The 19,608-nt window shown below is 34.7% G+C and overlaps 1 protein-coding gene across 1 annotated transcript; it reads left to right on the forward strand.

The window, feature by feature from the left end:
• Window positions 1-7,620: 7,620 nt before the first annotated feature.
• LOC136234719 (uncharacterized) lies at window positions 7,621-11,028 on the forward strand. Its single transcript, XM_066024197.1, has 3 exons — window positions 7,621-7,849; window positions 10,352-10,563; window positions 10,647-11,028. Exons 1-3 carry the CDS (start codon window positions 7,655-7,657, stop codon window positions 10,750-10,752), a joined length of 513 nt encoding a protein of 170 aa, XP_065880269.1. The 5' UTR covers window positions 7,621-7,654; the 3' UTR covers window positions 10,753-11,028.
• The last annotated feature ends 8,580 nt before the right edge of the window (window positions 11,029-19,608 follow it).

Consider the following 19,608-nt stretch of genomic DNA (forward strand, 5'->3'; position numbering starts at 1 on the left):
CCCCTTGCCACGTCAGCATTTTTAACACTGTTAAGCCAATTTCTGTTTTTCGGGTAACGGCGAAACCACGGTCCCTTTTTTTTTATAAAACCAAACCACAAGGGTTTTTTTTTGGAACAACATCAAACCACAGGGGTTTTTTTTGGAATTTACCCTTTAAACTAAAGGTTTTTAGAGATTCCTAAATGTAGATAAAAGGGTTTTTCATCATTTTAAATCGTTTTCTAAAATATCACGTTTAAAACCTTAATTCGTTCCAACGACGAATTAAGCGAATATTGTAAGTAAAATCGTTTTCATTGTAAATAATGGAGTTTTTGAATCGTTTTCTTAATAGTTTTGTACAAAAATAAATGGACTTGTATGATTAATCACGTTTTTGGTTCAAGGCTTCTTACTTCACATTTTCAAACGCTCGAAACGTTTCAACAGCGGTTCGAGTAGATACCATGTAAATTAACGGGGTTTTGAAACGTGCCTAAATCGTTCCAACGACGATTAAGGCACGAACCATGTAAATAAACTGGTTTTCGGGAGTGAGACTAGTTTAGAGTTAATGTGTAGTTTAAAAGCATAAATCACACTAAATAAAACAATTATTCTTCCTTCCCCCTCTCTGTCCTATACGCTTTGAATTTATGCAAAATGGGTGATTCTTTACTAAAATGGCTTTCTATAACATGCTCAAAACGGTTTTCAAAACGAGATAGAAAAGGGTTTCAAATGAATTTTAAACTTAAAGAAATATATGATTAGTTCGTTATCGCCTAACACGCTAAGTAGGAGGCCGGTGGTTCATAACCGGTCGATCTCGGGGTGCCTAGTAGCCTTTCTCCGGAAAGGAGCTAGCCTTCTCGGCTCGTACCTAAGTTTCCCGAACCCTCACCGGTCTCCCGCAAGGGATCAATGTTCATTTTCCCATTCGTGGGTGGCGACTCTTCCATACTCCAGGCTCCGGTCCTGCCGAGCAGCTTGGTTCCACGATTGGTTGCTTTCGACGCCAATCACAGCATCTGTCGTCAACGGTGTCCACCCCCCTGTCCGCCCGGGAGATTAGGCCGCGACACGTACAACTATATGTAAATGATATAAAATTTAAAAAATATTAAAATATTAAATTTCTGTATAAAAAATTTATCCACCCTCGCAACGCGCGGACACAATACTAGTTTATATAATCACTACTACTACTTGTGCTAATGTAGTTGTATTTTAATACCTTTTTTATGTTTATTTAGGTCTTTTAAGGTAAATAATTTATTAATTTTTAACATTTTTTTAAAAGATTAATTTTTAACTTTTAATATCTTATCGTTTTGTCAAATTGAGTTTAGCAGTTATCTGATACCTTAACGGTTAAATAATTATTTTTATGTTGTTATGTATGCCAATAGTACATTATCCAATTTTTGAACTCTAGTCCTTCCCAAATCAAAGAGGATCTACTTTGAGGAGGAATAAGGAATTTTCCTTCTTCTTCCTCCCACCGGGTTAGATTGTGTATTTTTTTGTTGTTTTTCTTATTCAGTATCCATATATTTTACAGATCTCCGTATCTGTCTGAATTGTATCTGTTCCCAATCATTCTTTTATTTATATCTTTTTCGGATTTAGCAAGTGCGGAAACGATTTATTTTATACATGGACTAATAAATCTATGTGGTTGCAACAAAAGAAAGGACTCTGATCCGAATATTCGAAATGGTCTGAATGATGAAGATCAGAATGCAGTTGCTCTTCTACGGATTTTGATTTCCAAGAAGTATATGTTTCATTGTTTTTTGTGTTTTTTTGTACCTTTTATGGATTTTTCATGCACTTTGTAGTCAATTTCGTCCCTTTGTGGTTTTGTTAGGATTTTATTCCTTATGGTTTTCTGATTGTATTTGTACTATTTTCATCTAATGAAGTAAATATGTTCATAAAAAAAACAGTCTTATCCAAAATGGATTTCAATTCCTTATTAGAAACTTCAACTTACATATTATTTTGCATGTTTCTTGAACTTCTCCTTATCGAATCTTGAGAATTCATCTAAAATACTACTTGTAACCAAATGATTAACCAAGCCAACATATGAAGGGCTAAAAGTACTAATGTTAAATATGTGTTCTTCTAGGAATTCTTGTTTTAAGGACATTGTATCTTCTTTCAATGATAGTCTACTAAGGTGGTCTCCAACAAGATTTTCGGACCCTATTTTGAGCTCGGATTCATGCAATAGGAGAATCGACTGAATTAAGTGTGAGTTGGTGTCCTTTTTCTTCAGCAAATTTTGTAATACTGCATTGTCAGAAAAAATGACAACTTAGTACTGAATGAATATCAATATAATTTTGTTGGAACTACTTATTGGAATTAGATCCACAAACCACAAGATCATAAACTCATGTTAATCCATCAAGATCTAAAGCGGAAGCATACCTGAATACATAGTGCAACAGATTGAAGAGAATCAGAGACACTTTATGTTGATTGGTCTTCTAGGGTTAGAAGCAACTAGCACATCTACACTCAATGGGACCAATTACACCATAGAGGGGTCTCAAACAAGTTGATCCAATTTCGCCATATCTGTTCCTAATATCCATGGAAGGATTATCAGCATCCCTGGTGGCTCTTGAGAATCACGGTCTAATTCACGTTTGCTGAATTGCTCAGTCTACACCACCCATCTCTCATCTCTTCTTTGCTGATGACAGCTACCTCTTCTTCAAAGCTACCAGTGAAGAAGCTATGAATGTTCGACAATGCTTACAATAATATGAAGCCGCCTCAGGTTAGCAGGTCAATTTCACTAAATCATCGTTGTCTTTTAACAGGAATTGCAGTACTAGGATACAGTCCATGTTAAGCTCTCTCTTTGGGATCTCACTCGATCGGTTCAGGGTATGTATCTTGATAACTATAACTTGTGGGTAGGTGCAAGATCCAAGTGTTTCAATATATTGCAGAAAGAGTTCGTGCTTGTATCTCGGGGTGGAAGACCAAATTTCTGTTGCGAGCAGGAAAGGAAGTACTACTTAAATTCGTCATACAGACCTTACCATCATATGCTATGTGTAGATCTTAAATGAATGATGAATTCTTATTTGTGGAGCTCTGCATGTTCAGAAGGAAATGAGCTTCATTGGAAGTCATGGGAGAAATTATGTGAACCAAAGTGTGATGGACGGATGGGATTCAGAAATTTACACCTCTTTAATCTAGCTCTCCTAGCTATGTAAGGCTGGCGTCTACTCATAAGCCTTGACTCATTAGTGTTGGTCCCATGTAACATGACAATAATAGTTCCAATGGGGGGTTAGGAACTATTTAAAAAATTTATCTTTAAGCCTGACTGACTTTTCTCTTAAGACTTCAACTTAGCCTTTCAGCATAGTGGTACCGAGTAAGTTTTAGATACAAGCTTAGTCAACGGGTGACTAAAACTGCTTCTATTCTTGAGTCAGGAGATAGCACTTAAGTCTATTCCTGAACTCAGCTCCTCAGTTCACTCAACTCAGCGTATGTTCTTTTTAGTGTTTGACTAGGCAGTATTTTAGCAAGCAATATATAAAGGAGTTAAGGGTTAGAAAGATATTACTCAGCAGACGTATCCTGGTTCGGCCTCTCCGCCTATGTCCAGTCCCTGGAATTCCTTCCAAGCTTTTTAGAATCCTCTACTCAATCCTATTTCTACTGCTGAATGCTATAACCGAACAACTCAGCGTCTCATTTCTATTCTTCTAGAAATGATAAAGGGTTGTTCTAAACAAATGCTAAGAACACTTTAGATGATCAAATCACTCTAGACTTTTACACAAAGATTGAAGTTGGTGTAAGATTTGCTTTGCTTTTCTAATACAGAACTTCGAATAATAATTTGGTCAGTGTTTTGACTTGATGAAGACCTACATCGAATGAAGCGTTTGAGAGGCCTATTTATAGTACACTTGAGGCACCGGTAATTTCGAATTTCGAAATAACCGTTGGAGGGAAACAGCTTCCTGTCGCTTTCACTCAGTCAGTGCTCAGTGTCTTCGGCCAATGAAATTCTTGTATCTTCTGTCTTCGGCAGTGCTCAGATGCTTTTCATCAGGCTGGTCAGAGTGTCTCTATATTTTTGGCAAAGTCTTCCAGACACTACGTCTTTTGAACTTTACCCAAAGTAGAAATACTTTATCTCCAAGTTTATTCAGGTCAGCCGCTGACCTGAATTCCTTGTCACACAACTCAGCAGCTTCATCTTGAAGCTTTTGGAGAAGGCTTCTGGGTCCTTCTCTTTGTTGGGCTTGCGTTTCATTCAGTTTGAGTTGCGTTTTGATCTGCTTGGGCCATGTGGCTTTCAGCCATTGACTTAGGCTTGACTTTCTCTTGTGGGCTTTTGGGACTTACACTTTTTATGTCTTTAATCTTATAAATCAATTTACTCAACATTGAACAAACACATTAGTACAAATAAATCAAAGCATTTAAATTTAATGTGTTAGAATATTTTTGTCATGTGGAGATTTAATTCTACTTAAATAATTTTTCCAAATCAAAATCATGTGGAAAGGTATTTCAACAAACTCCCCCATTTTAATGTTGTCAAAAATATTCAATAAGGAACTCAGTGTTGAGCTCCCCCATGATAGTTGACCTTTTCTAAACTTCTGAGAATTCTCCCCCGTAAGGGTTGAACCACTGGCTTAGTTTTACTTTAAACATTTTAAGGTTTAATTAAGTAAATCTAAGGCCAGTTTCAAGAGATGGTCAGTACTTAGAACATTTTTTCCTTACTCAGTTTTGATACTTAGTTAAGCAGAGAATGAAGTTCAGTTATCAAAGTAGGAGTAAGCTGAGTAAGTTAATTGGTGCTGAGTTTTTTTACTCAGTGGCCAAGTACTTGTATAATTTTTATGTTCATAAGTCTTAATTTATTTTGTTCAATGATTGCTAAGTGAGTAGACATTTGAGAAAGGTCATGCATTAGATCAACACAACATATAAGCAAATAGCATAAGACATTAAGTAAACAACTCAGTTGTTATGAGAAGATACATTTATATATTCATTCAGCTCAACAAGAAACATGTCAACAACAAATATCAAGAACACACAAGTTAAAGAAAAAAAATTCTATTTCTTGATGTTGACTTGGATTTGATTGGATTTTGGTTTGGTTTGCTGACTAGGCTTCGATGCTTCTTATTGCTGAGTTTGTATGCTAGGGGCAACAGAAGTTGATCCTGGATTTTTCTTCTGTCAAGTTCCTTCTGCCGGTTGCTTATTTTCTCCCCCGTTTTGCTAACATCACCGGGCTGAGGGGCAGAAGCATAAAATTGCCCCTTTTGAACAGCACGAGTCAATAAAGTTGAGTAATGTTGGAGTTGACTCGTACTCCCTTTTAGACCTTGAAAGACCTTCAAACCTCCTGCCATGTTTGACATTGGGATTTGCATGTGGGAACTGATGACACTGAGTATGAACTCAAGTGACTTACTCATCCATGTAATAGAGTCAGTCATTCTAGCATATGACTGATGATACATTTTCAGCATGGAAGCATCATAGATATGGCGCTAAGAGGATTGGTGCTTAACATGGTCATAGGTAGCTTTGGCATAATTGAAGATGTCAGTTGCCCTAGCTTGGTCAGTTTCCATCTCTTCTCGGGTTAAGCTTAGCAAACGCACAACTTCAACAATTTGTTCTATTATGCACTGAGAGGAAGAGGAAGCAAGTTCTCGAGCAGCAATAACCTCAGAGTGCAGCTGCTTGTAATGTTGAGTTACTTCAGCTGAAGTGGCGACCGTTGAGTTCACAACAAATATTGCACTGATTTTGCTCTCGATGGAGTCCATATGATGGATCATCAGCATGTGAAGGTCATCCATCTAGATAAGGAATTCATGCTTCGGCTGCTGAGAACACATAGATGTCACAACGTGCATCAGCTCCTTCAGACCCTTTATTTCAGTTAGAAGTTGTGTGAGTTGGAAAGTTGAGATGGCTCAGCAAAAGTGGATGCAGCAGCATTAGCATGAGACTTGGTTAGGTCGGTGAGTAGTGCATGAGCTGAGAAGATGATTCTGCACCCAGATTCAGAATGGTTTTACAAGTTACAGTTTCATTGGTCAAGACAGCACTAGAGCTTTTTTGGCTGCAGGTAACAACATGTTACGATGTCGACTGGATCCATTTCTGGATTACATTCTCTCGTTCAGAAAGGCACTGAGTTGGCGGAAGACTACGGGCTAGAGAGACATCGTTTTGGAGTCAGATTCATAATTGCTAGTGTATGATCTTTTACGAGAAACTAGCGGCAATTCGGTCCTAGACATGATTATAGATGAGTGCAAATCTATTTTAAAGGATATAGCAAACGTTTCTATCTAATTTGTTCATAGGTCAGCGAACTTCGCATCTCACTCTATTGCTCGGGCGGTTGTTTCTAGTTCTGATCATGGGGTTTGATTGTCCGAGCCTTCCCTTTCGTTTGTAACACCTATTTGCCGATTTATGAATTAAGGTTTTGAGTAAAAAAAATACTATTAAAATACTGAAAGTCTCGCAACCATTGTCGAATCCTTCTATTTGACCGAAATTGAAACTTTAGCTATCCATCAAATTCTAATTGAATGAAACTGATCAATATGTAGTTATGTTATAAAAATGTTCTACTTTATAACGAGGAAAAATTCAAAATAGTATTCATGCCTTATATGCATTTTTATATAATTTTTATTTTTTCATTTATAATATGATATACATGTGATTGCCATGTCACACGTAAATAATTTTTTCAACATGACTGTCATCTCACTAATCTAGTTACTTGCTCTGTTTTAAAATGTCAAAATAATTTTGTTAAAATACAAATAAAAATTCAATAAATTATTGAAACACACAAAATCAAATAACCGTTCCAAAATATACTCTAAATTTTATGACCATTGATGCAATTTGGCTGTAGTTTACTTACTTTATCAATGATTTCAGTAAATGTGATTTTTTTAGGGTAAATTTCAAATAAAACTCGTGTAGTTTTACTAATTTTTAGATAAAAGATTTTGATTTACTGTTTGTCAAAATGAGGACTGAGGTTTTCACCTTTTGCAAAATAAGGATTTTTTCGATTAATATTATTAAAATCACCATTTATGACTTCAAAAATGAGATGTTCTAAGAACTACTAATATTCTAAACAACTTTAATTCTTCAACTTTTTTATTTCGAGATTATTTAGATGATGTTTGGTAAAGAGAGAGAAAACTAATGTTTAGAGAGAGAAAGTTTCAAAAAAGATGATTTTCTAAAATCGAAAATATAGTTCCATAAAAAGTATAATATTGAACAACTTTAATTATTGAAAATTTTAATTTTCAGGTGATTAAAGATAGTTTTAATTGCATTATTAAAAGTGCGACACCTCAACACTCGTTTTGGTAAAAAATAAACCACAATACTCTGAAAATTAATGAAACCACTTTTATTTAAAATTTACTGATTTTTTTATTATTATTATTTTGTCTCGTAGAGTGGGGGCTCAAATGAGAGATTGAATCACATTATAATTTTAACGGAATAGTATAAGGGCTCAAATGGAATTTGGGCAAAAGAAAGAAGCCCTAATATAAAAGGAAAGAAAAGGATTGGGAACAGAAATCAAATCGTTGAAACCCTGGAAATGGCTTTCAATTCATATCTTGGCAGAGTTTTGGGTTCAATTCGAGCAGTAGGAGCAATCTCGGCTGTTGAAAAGCGCAGTCATGGCTACGTTGTCAGCACAAAAATTCGTGGATTCGGTACATCTACTGGTGAGGAACTTCTTCGTGCAGTTGAATCCGATATCAATAATGACCCGCCCGCCCCATCCCTTGATGTTAGTTATTCCTATACATCTCAATGCTTTTGATTCTTCAGTTTGTTTCTTATTTTCTCAATTTTCTGGTGGTGTTACTCAGAATTTGCAAATAAAAGTTTGCCGTTTGCTCTGCCCATCTTTGAGAATCCATTTAATTACTGCTTTCCGCATATGCTAGTCTTGAGAATCGAATCCATTTAATTACTGCGTTTCTTCGTCTGCTAGTCTTGAAAAGCTATTTAACATTCATTTTAGCCAAGGCAATAGGTAATTCGCTCATGGATTTTGATTCCATAATTCTTTTGTTGGAGATAGCTATCCTCGGATATGCTAGGATAACTGTTAGTTTTATTTAGCCCTTGTTTAGGAAGGGGTTAATGGAAGTAAATAAGAATAATTGGATGTTAAATATCAAGTTAATCTTGTTTAGGAATTGTTTTTTTAGAGCAAAAGAATGTTAATGGAAGTTAAATGTTATTTTCTTTAACCTCCAAACTCTATCCTCCAAATTGATACCTTAACGAGAGTAAAGTACAGTTTTTAAAAAAAAAATTGTGTTGTTGAATAAATTTAACTTTCCTTCCCCTTCATATTTAAACTTCTTTCTAAACGAAATTAAACATTTAATCTCATTTACATTCCATAAACTTCCAAGTTTAATTTTTAACTTTTCTTTTCATCACTTTAATTCCCTTTCCATTATCTCTTTTAACTGTGACCTCAGTTAACCTCAAAACTCTCTAACGATGGCTTAAAAGAATTATTTACTTATATTGTCAATATTCGAAGATATATATATAAGGATATATTTATATTTAATAACTATTATTCATTAAACAATATTATCTTGTCTATCAGTTTCTATAGTATATTCAACGTGGTATTAGAGCTTCCATTTCCTCTTCCTCGGCCATCCTATAAGTGGCATCCTCCTCCTACAATAATCCGGTCTCCACAGATTTATTTCTTAGTTCAACACTGACTCGCATGCTGCACCACCGAAACACGGACTGTTGCCTCTGATTCTGCCAACTCCTTTGCTTGTTCATTCTCCTTAAACAAATGACTGAGAGATAGACGTTTGGTATCAATTTCAATTTGGTCATCATCAACAATCTCCCTTCTTTTTCTCCACATTCGGATCCTGGGGTTTCCTTCCCCATGGATTTGGGATCCCATCAATCCCTAATTCCCTCCCTTCCAAATCTCCCTCTTTTCTTGTCCTTATTCATTGTCATATATTTCATTGCTTACTTCATCGTTTTCAGTAATTGGAGCCCCAATCTTCGACCCGAAGCTTCCAGTTGCTTAATCTCCCTCTTCAATGGTACTCCCGCCGTTTTCTTAGCTACTCTTGCTGTTCTCTCCGACTTGAATCGTGGCTTCTCTTCGCCCAACACGATTTCTTAAAACGTTGTTCTTGATTACAGTATTGCTTATTTTTTAATGTTAAATGGAAGTTAAATGTTACTTCCTTTAACCTTCAAACTCTATCCTCCATATCATCGCTTAGACACTGAATTTTAGAAATGCGTCTTCATTACTGCCGGTACTTGGTGTCCCTTCCTTCAGTTATAGTCTTGACGTCCTTCACACTTCTGCTTCCTCGGTTCTTTTTCTTTGACACCTAATTCCTTACTTTTAATTCGAATTATGTTTTTCTATTTCTCCCTCTTGAATTCTCATCTTTGTTGTTTCGAGAGACTGTAATCAAACTTATTGCTTCTCACCCTCATCTTCACATTCATTGCTGCCGCCAGTCTCTAACCCCTCAGTTGTATACTTTCGCTCCCTTGCAAAATTTATTTATTTATTGAGTTTCTAACCCTTGAAAATCAAACAAAACCAATTTCCAATTTAGATCTGAAATTATTTATTTTTCACATCCTAATGGCATCTATTTTGCAGAGTTCTAAGGGTTTCAAAACCAAATCTCCTGATTATATCTGTGTCCAGCTTTTCTATCAGGTTGTTTCTTCTTTTTTTCTTCTGACATTCACCATCGATTATGGCTGTCGACCGATTTTGTCTGTCTCTTCAACCCCAACCACAACTCCAACAGTAACATACTGGGCTTGATTATCATTTTGTTTCTGCTTCATTCTGACTGATGATCAAGTCAAGCTGCTTGCAAGTGCTTGGTTTGCTATGTTTCGCTCTCATTTTTTGGTTCGCTCTTACCATCGGCTTGAAAGGGGTGTTGGAGATGATTATTGTTAATTATCTCTTTACCTATCCTCAGATACTAAAGGATAACTATCCGATTTATTTAAGAGTTATTTAATAACTAGTATTTATATTTGTCTATATTATATAGTGTTAAACATTAATTCATATATTCCACTATATGTACAAGGTTCTGTGATCAAACCTGATTGAGGGAAATTCATTAAACAATATATCTTTTCTATCTATTTCTATAGTATATTCAACTTCTCTGAATCCATATTCTCCACGGGTGTTTGTGTGTTGTGCTAGAAATCAAAGGCATTTGTAAAAATTGTTGTTGAATTGTCTCAGGTGGAGTGTCCTTTTGAAATGCGACATGGATATCACTTTATAACACTTGCAAGGAAGTACAAAGATGAGCTTATTGAACTTGAATTTGATAAAACTTCATGTGATCCTCCAAGTTTTCCAATTCATGGCAGCGTTTATAGATCAAACCATGATGTAGAATTTGAAATTACTGCTACACCCAATAAGGTTGAAATTCACAGCTTCACTATGAGGTAATCAAATCAACTATTTTCTTTATTTATGCACACATCTTTCAAAATTCCATTAATTTTATATCGTTTTTTGCTAATGCCAGGGACGCACATTTGGAGGCTTTTGAAAAATATCTGGAGGATAGAGGGATTCATAGCACCATGAAAGCATTGTTCGAACACATTGATGGAGATTATGATGACGATTAAAACCTCATCTTCCGGCTTCTATTTTTTATATTAAAAAAAGTTAAATAGAAAAACCGGAAGACTAGCTTCCGGTTTCTTTGCAAATTGAAACCGGAAAATAGTTTTCCGGTTTCGAGTCCGGTTAAACAAGCCCTTAAATGGATAAAATGTTTAACCGGGTTCTTAGTGACAATTTATCCTCATTAAGAACCCAAAATAGGACAAAATCCGAAGAATAACACTAGAATATTTGTTGAAATACAGAGATTACAACTATAATTTATGAAGAATTTAATATATATTTTGAGGGATCATTTTATTTTATTTTATTTTGCGGAATAAAGAACAACCTACGTAATAACTCACAATTTTTTATTTAAGAGTTAAGGTGCAAAAATACCCTTAATGTTTTGGGTCAGGAGCAATTTTACTCCTAACGTCTAAAATGGTGTAATTTTACCCCTAATGTAGGAAGCCAAGAGCAATTTTACCCCTAACGTTAATAATTTGGCTTAATTTCGGGCACTATTATAAAACATAGATATTTTTGTTCCTTATTCTGTACCAATTGCATAACAATTCGTTCTAAAAAAGGATTTCATGTTTTTTTTATAATTTAATAATAGAATCGGAGCTTAATATTTATAAATTCGGTGAATTTTTTTTGTCTAATACGTATAAAAAAGACTAGTTTTATTATTTTATTTATTTTTTCCACATCCCAACATATGTTTGTGATTTTTACTCATAAATGTTCAAAGAGTAGATGACAAGATTCATGGCTGAAAAGGCAGTTTGATGAATTATTTCTCAAATTGATTCAATTTATCAACGTTAGGGGTAAAATTGCTCTTGACTTCTAATGTTAGGGGTAAAATTGTATAATTTTAAACGTTAGGGGTAAAATTATTTCTGATCCAAAATGTTAGGAGTATAATTACAAAAAACTACCCTGTGGTTTCGCCGATTTGCGATGTGGTACCTGTGGTTTTTTTTCTTACAAACACCTCCCTGTGGTTGTCGCCGTTATACAAATCAAGGAAACGGCAAAAAATCTGTTAAAAATCTGACGTGGAACAGGGGCAATTTAGGAAATTCGGTTTTTTTATTTTTTTTTTTTATTTTTTTCTCTCTCCTCCTCTCTCCTTCATTGTTGATTCTCTTCTTCGACGATTTTCTTCTTCTTCACCTTCACCTAGAATCTTTTCTTCCTCCTCCTCCTCCTCCTCCTCCTCCTCCTCTTTTTTCTTCTTCTTCCTCTCTTCTCTTCTTCTTCCTTTTTTTCTTCTTTTTTTTTTCTATTTTTTTTTTTAATTCTGGATCCAGATTTCTGGAAATTCCAGATTTCCGGAATTTCCAGAAATCTGGAAATTCCAGAATCTGGAATTTCCAGAAATCTGGAACAGATTTCTGGAATTTCCAGAACGTGAAGAACGTTCTTCACTTCTGGAATTTCCAGAAATCTGGAAATTCCAGATATTAAGAACGTCTCTGGACGTTCTTGACGTCTGGAATTTCCAGAAATCAGGAATTTCCAGAATTAAAAAGTAAATGTGACCAATCTTGATGAGAATTTCTCCATGTAGTCATCCCCTCTGCACCTCGGTACACTGCCTTCCTGCGGGATGTTATTTATTCAACCACCTTTAGAAAATTTTAATCGTGTTAGGCAGAAAAAAGAAAGATTTGGCTTTGCAAAATGAGGATTCGCAAAGTATGCGGATATAAATGTGCAAGGAAGAGGATTATTTTACCTTCACGAAACGATGATTTCACGAATTCTGCGAGGAGAAATGTGAAGTTTTGACTTCACGAAACGATGATTACACGAAGTCTGCGATGGAAAAATCATGAACTTTTCTCTTCGCGTAATCTATTTTCGCGAAGTAAAATCGTCACATTTCAGCCTCTTTCTCCTCGCAGACTTTCGCGAAAACGGATTACGATAAGTGAATTTCTGGAAAAAAAACACAGAGGAAATAGTAGATACTTACATTTTTCCCACCTTTCACCATTAAAACCGTCAATTACCATATGATAAATTGGGGAAAACGATGAAAATAACGTAGAATAACGATTTCTTCGATCCGCACAAGAAGAAAGAAACTAAGAGACTAGCATAAACAAAAAGATGAAGAACCATATCGTCGTTTTCTAGCCATAGATATATATTTTCTAATATTTCTTTAATTTTTTCTAACACAGACTTAAAAATATTTTTCATTGCCTTAACTTGTATATTTTAAAGACCAATGCCTTTTTTTTACGCAAATAATTATTTGCAATCAATTAAATTTTACTCTTTCAATTTCAAAATAATTATCATATTTGATTAATTTTTTTTTATTTTATATTATTTGCTGTTAAGTTTTCAAGGAATTTTTTCTAATTTTATCCTTATTAATAAATTCAATTAATTATTGCACTTTTTATCATTTTATGTTTTCTATGCAAGAAGAATAGTTCAGTTTGATTAATGACATAAAAATAATTATTAATAAAAAGAGATAAAAGATATTTTATTTTATTTTATATAAATTTAAGGGATAAGGTACTAAAATAGGTTTAAGGTTTTTTAGAGAAGTATCAATTTAGACTCAACGTTCAAAATAGCACAAATATATGCTTAACGTTTATAATATAATATCAATTTAGGCTTAACGTTTACAACATAACATAGCATCAATTTAGGCTTCACGTACAAAATAGCACCAATATAGACTTAACGTTTACAAATTAATACGAATTTAAGCTTAACGTTTACAAAATATATCCAATTTAAGTTAAACGTCATAATTAAATTAATCATATTATATTTTTTCCTATTAACTTTATATGTTATCTTTTTATTTAGTTCTATTTTCTTATTTATTATAATACAATTAATTAGTATTCTTGTCCATTAAAACCTTATATTAAATATTGTGGATATTCAATTACTTTTAGTTTGTATATATTACGTAAGCAATGAAATTTAGTAGTCATGGAATCGTTGATGAAAAACAAATATAAAGTTTTAATGGGCAAAAATACTAATTAATTATATTATAATAAATAAATAAATAAATAGAACTAAATAAAAAGATAACATATAAAGTTAATAGGGAAATAATATAATATGATTAATTTAATTATGACGTTTAACTTAAATTGTATATATTTTGTAAACGTTAAGCTTAAATTCGTATTATTTTGTAAACGTTAAGCCTATATATACTGGTGCTATTTTGTACATGACGCCTAAATTGATGCTATATTGTAAACGTTAAGCCTAAATTAATATTATGGTGTAAACGTTAAGCCTATATTGGTGCTATTTTAAACGTTGAGCTTAAATTGGCACTTCCTTAAAAACCTTAAGCCTATTTTGATACTTTATCCCTAAATTTAATACATATTTTTCATGATTAACTCTCATATCATTGGAAAAGGTAAACTAAGAACTTTGGAACAACTTCCAAAATTAGCTCATTTATCTCTGATTTGATCTAATACAATTCTCATTTATCATTTCATTTTGTGACAAAACCAGCAGCTCATGCAATCACCAAACACAAAACAGTATGTAAAATTCTCTAAAATACACAAATAATCACAATAAGCTGCCATTAAACCTCTTAATTTTATTATTCACCCCTCTTTCTCTAATATAGACGGTACGTAAATGTTGTATCTTTATTGACTTCCGTATAAAGGGGTATTTGCTTCACATTCTATTTGCATTTTCACTTTAAAAGGTAGAGTTTTAAGGGTTTGGTTAGACATATCATATTTGCATTTTATAACTGAAAAGTAGTTTTTTTACAAAAACAGATATTCTCTACTTTTTGGGAAAACAATTTTTTCTAACAGCAACATTAATCACCAGTAATCAAACAAATCCTCCGTTCACATGGTCGGCGAACTTCCAAGCAGCTTTTGAGGCCATCAAAAGTTTCCTCACCAGCCTGCCATTAATGTCGGCACCAACCCCAGGAAGAGATATTCATCTCTATTTTACCATCACAGAAGAAGCAGTGGCAATGGTGTTAACACATGTCGAGGGCGAAGAGGTCGTCCTGATATATTTCCTCAACAGAGTACTCAAATGGGTCGAGGTCCGTTACTCCGAGGTAAAAAAAGCTCTATTTGCAATAACCCAAGCGGCGGAACGCCTGCGACATATTTTCAAGCTCACACCATTGTGGTCAAGGCAAAATACCCTTTAAAGAAGGCTGTACAGAAACCCGAAGTCTCGGGATGAATTACAAACTGGTCTACCGGGCTCTCGCAATTTGACATCCGCTTTGAGCCGCGAACTACCATCAAAGCGCAGGTGCTCTTTTACTTCCTCCTAGAATTCACCGGAACCACGCCCGAGGATGCACCACCAACAGACGATATATCTTTGGTCGACCAATGGAGTATCAGCATCGATGGCTCGTGCGGGCCCGGTCGATTCGAGGTTGGTATCGCCATTCGAGGACCAAACAACCTCCATCTCTGGTATACCGTTCGACTCGATTTCCCAACCACTAACAATCAGGCCGAATACGAGGCATTGATAGTTGCGCTAAAAGTGGCGAAGACCTTGGTAACAGGTCAACTGACCATCTACTTGGACTCTAAGCTGGTGGTCTGCCACGTCAACAGCCCCACAAGGCCAAAGATTGCGTCATGTCCCTCTACCTGACATTGGCGAAAGCTCTCATCCTCGACCTCACCAAAAATAAAATCACTTTTACACTAATCCTAATCCCACGAAAAGAGAACGAGGAAGGAGATGGCATCGCCACCCTAGCAGCAGGGGAGCAATCCAGCGATATGAACACACTGATTGAGGTAGCCTCCACCCCCGCAATTCAAGTCAAGTGTTGATCAACCACACGGACGTCGCGGCTGCTGGCTAGAGGAGCAACATTATCAACTGAATGAAAATAGGCAAACGTTTGGCAGCGGAAATATAAATTTTTTAACCTATTTCCTTTAACCAAGATCTGTTAATCATTATTTCATATAAAGAGGGATAGAAGGATGTCACGACCCAACCCAAGCCATGACCGGTGCATAAATTAAATTATCTTTAATCCATGCTAGCCTTAATTCTAAACTAATAAAAATTCCAAAATTTACTAACAGAATATCAAACTCGTCTCAATTACATCAATAAACCTTAAAAGAATCAAATGTGCAAGTCTAAACCTCAATAATCAAATCCTCTAACGGATAAAATAAAGCTAAATTCTTAAGCAGTCTCCTTCAACATCAATCCAAGGGTTATCTCACGAACATTGACATTAATCTGAAAAAGAAAATATTCAACGTGGTATGAGATTTTCATCTATGCGAGCGAAAACCTCAGTGAGCAGTAGTTGTAGCACACAGCAGAAAAGGAACAGGCAGACATGCTGATACTTTTAAATTATGACACATATAATTCAAAATATACTGTTTAAAAATCAGTTAAGTACATGGTCAATATAAGATAATCAATTCAAAATGCTGATAATCAACTGTCAAACATAATACCGAAACCTTTCAAAACATCAAAATTAGAATAATCAGAAAATAAGGCAAAAACTTTTAAAACACATGGTACAGTGTAACAGAGTGGTGATACTACACACCACCAGTGCCAGATAAATGGTAAGCGCTACCAATAACATATACAGATAACAGATAATTGCCTTCACCGATCTTATGCATGATTCTAATGCTGACACAACTGACGACAAACTGACAACCTGACTCAAAGACAAATACAAGGACCTAATGTTATGAAGATCGGTGAGAGGCCAGATAATAGATACAGATATACTGAGAACTTGTACGAGTTTGAAAACATATAGTATACATATACAAATTAGAAATCAAAATTGATTGAACGGATTATCAGATTTCTAAAACAAAGGTAATAAATGCGATAAATCGCGTATCAGAAACTACAAATCATATCAAATCAAATTTTAATAAATTCATTGTCCCTGATAATAAAATAAATCAATATAAAGGCATGTTCCCAGAATATACGCTCTAATACTAAGGATATTTACTAAACATAAGGTTTAAGCTATACGTTTTTAGGAACGAAAATATACAGTCAAACGCTAATTTTTTATAAGCAGTTTTTCAGTCTAATATTTCAATCAAATAGTGTCATGTACTGTAATTACCACTCACCTGGAACTTAAGTCGATGTCAAATCCCGACAGCTCGTCTCTCAATCGACAGGAAGAATACCAGAATTTCCTATTAGTTCAAATAACAATGGCGTAGGTTAGGGTCATTACAAAGGAAATACCTTTCGATGATCTATCTACTGTTGCAATCGAAGTGCCCTCAACTCTTACTCCGAGTTCACAAGCACAAAACAAACACAATTCAAACGAAGTTAGAATTCAATCGTATAATAGCAATCAAAGTAGATTGCCTCTAATTAATCAACACAAGATCAAGGAATAAAAGAAAGAGATGAAAAATCAATTGATCGGAAGCAAGCGGTGAAGAATTGATCCACTACGGTAGGGGTCGATTTTCTCTCCCCCGGGATTGCTTGTGTTGGCCGAAATTCTCAGCTAAGGGGGGTTTATATATCATCTTCCATCTTAACCCTAATCAGGTAGAATTAGGTTACTGAATAATAATTTAATTCGGAATAAAACTCTTATTGTTATTTATCTATAATTATATCTAAATATAAAGATAATAATAACTTATTAATAGGATAATAATTAGAAGCAATTTAATCTCATTAAACCTCCTAACTTATTTATCCTGTAATTAATTTAATTCATAATCATAATCTAATTATAATTGTTTAAAAATAAATTAATTCCTTTATGTGTTATAACACATAATCGCCCCCCCCCCCCCCCATTGTTACAAGGCCTTAGTGGACTCAGTTGGGCTTCCGTAAATTAATTAACATTTGTTTCTCTTTTGGGTTCCAAGTCTTATGTGTGATCCATTAGGTTCTTATTGCTTCTATCCGTATACAACTGTTAAATTAATTTCTTAAAATTACATTCAATCTTTGTATAACGGAATGAGTACGCGAACTGTGATTGGCAGATCCGAAACATTCCACCAGAGTTATAAGAAGACAGGTTGATTCTATCGTTGACCTTTCCATATTAGTTACAGTATAATTCGATCCTTCATCAACTACATCCTTGAACATAATCTTATGAATATGGATAATGTCAAGACATATATAGCGAGACGTTCGTTTTACTTGTACAGGCCGAGTTAACTCCAATTAGATAGGTTAAGTGAAATCTGCATTTCAAGTCTTAAGCTATTACCTTGCAAGACTTCGAGTTAAGTCTTCCACAAGCGATCCTTGGACGTATCTTCCATTTATCAAGAGTGACAAATGCTCAATTCAATGTATAACTATCCTGCAATTACTTCCTGTGATACCCAACGTCTTCTGTACACACCCCAGAGTCATCCCTGTTATGGATCGTGTTACAACAGGATCAAAGCATCACATTCCATAATCCAAAATCACTAATTAACATTCCTTTGAGTCTTAGGATTACTTATACCTATTAATACCAATGAGATGAACAAATGACAAGGATAAATCTACCCATCCTGTTATCTCAATTTGGGTCCCTAATCCTAATGAACCCCTTTCATTGGATCCACGTAACTGTCTAGATATCTGCATATGTGAAGCTGGTAAGATCAGCTCTCTGTCTCGACAAAAAACATTATCACATGCAAGTCTCAACAGTGTTATGTCAATCCCTATTCAAAACATATCACTTGACTTGGGGTTGTTTTAAGTTTATTAGTTTATTATAATATTTCGTCTCACTTCATGCTTGTATGAACCCTTTTATAATCACTTTAAATAAACTTAGGGATTTCCTTTTATTAGACTTATTTAATTCTTTAAAAGAGGTTGCATTTATACAGTTATGAAACCATATCTTATTAAAACAAATGACATAAAGAACAATTCATTTACATTAGGTTTATATATAGTTCTTTAAAAGAGGTTGCCTTTATACAGTTATGAAACCCTTTAGTCGAATAATTGCGGAGGACACTCAGATTAGGCGATGGAAAATACCATTCTGACACACATTAATTAAGGATGGAGACATGATTAACTAATGTGCTATGGGTTCTTAGCTTCAACGTTAATTGCTTCCTTGTTCTTAATGCATAAGAGTTTTTGTGAGCCCACGTTTTATACTAGTTTGTATGCTCTTAAAAGAATCTCTGGAACATAGGAGATCTGACCTCAATGAGATTAGTGAAAGTCACATTGGGTCTACGTGCATGATATTGCTCAATAGGGGGAATCTGCTTGTTCATTGGCCGTCTGGTTGTGCTTCCAGCCTGTTCTCTTTTATCTTGATTCACTAGCAATTTATCTTGCATGTTTATTAGCTCTGATTTATTTAGTGTTTTCATTATGCTTAATTTTAGTTATTTAAACTCCAACTTTAAGTCAACCAACTCTTCGTTCTAAGAATTTGGTTGTTCTATTGAAATGTCCTTGACTTTTGCTTGTTCTAGCCCTGTGGAGACGATAATTTACTTACACTTTATTACTTGTACCTAGTGCATTTTCTACAGTCACACCCTTTTAGGTGACAACATCTAACCTTGCAAATGTTCAGGAAAAGGTCTTATTAGACCTATGACGATTGTACTTGGAGAACCCAGGGTGGCTTCTGGCCATCGAAGGTATTACACTGTTAATCCATATTTTCTTCTTTAACTCTTCCTGATTTCATCTTTCTACTTGTAATGATTCTTCTTATCTTTGATGATAACAAGTCCTCTGGATGATAACCTCTTAAAATGGGCAGTTAGAATAAAAGGCCCCCAATACACGCTATATGAAAGGGGGTGTATTTCAAATCTGAATCCGCTACC

Source organism: Euphorbia lathyris, chromosome 7 (genome assembly GCF_963576675.1).
Source record: "Euphorbia lathyris chromosome 7, ddEupLath1.1, whole genome shotgun sequence".
NCBI classification, from domain to species: Eukaryota; Viridiplantae; Streptophyta; class Magnoliopsida; order Malpighiales; family Euphorbiaceae; genus Euphorbia; species Euphorbia lathyris.

Coding starts and splice junctions, on each gene's coding strand:
- LOC136234719 (XM_066024197.1), top strand. CDS start 7,655: ATGGCTTTCAATTCATATCTTGGCAGAGTTTTGGGTTCAATTCGAGCA. Junction 7,850..10,351: donor CGCCCGCCCCATCCCTTGAT/GTTAGTTATTCC, acceptor GAATTGTCTCAG/GTGGAGTGTCCTTTTGAAAT. Junction 10,564..10,646: donor ATTCACAGCTTCACTATGAG/GTAATCAAATCA, acceptor TGCTAATGCCAG/GGACGCACATTTGGAGGCTT.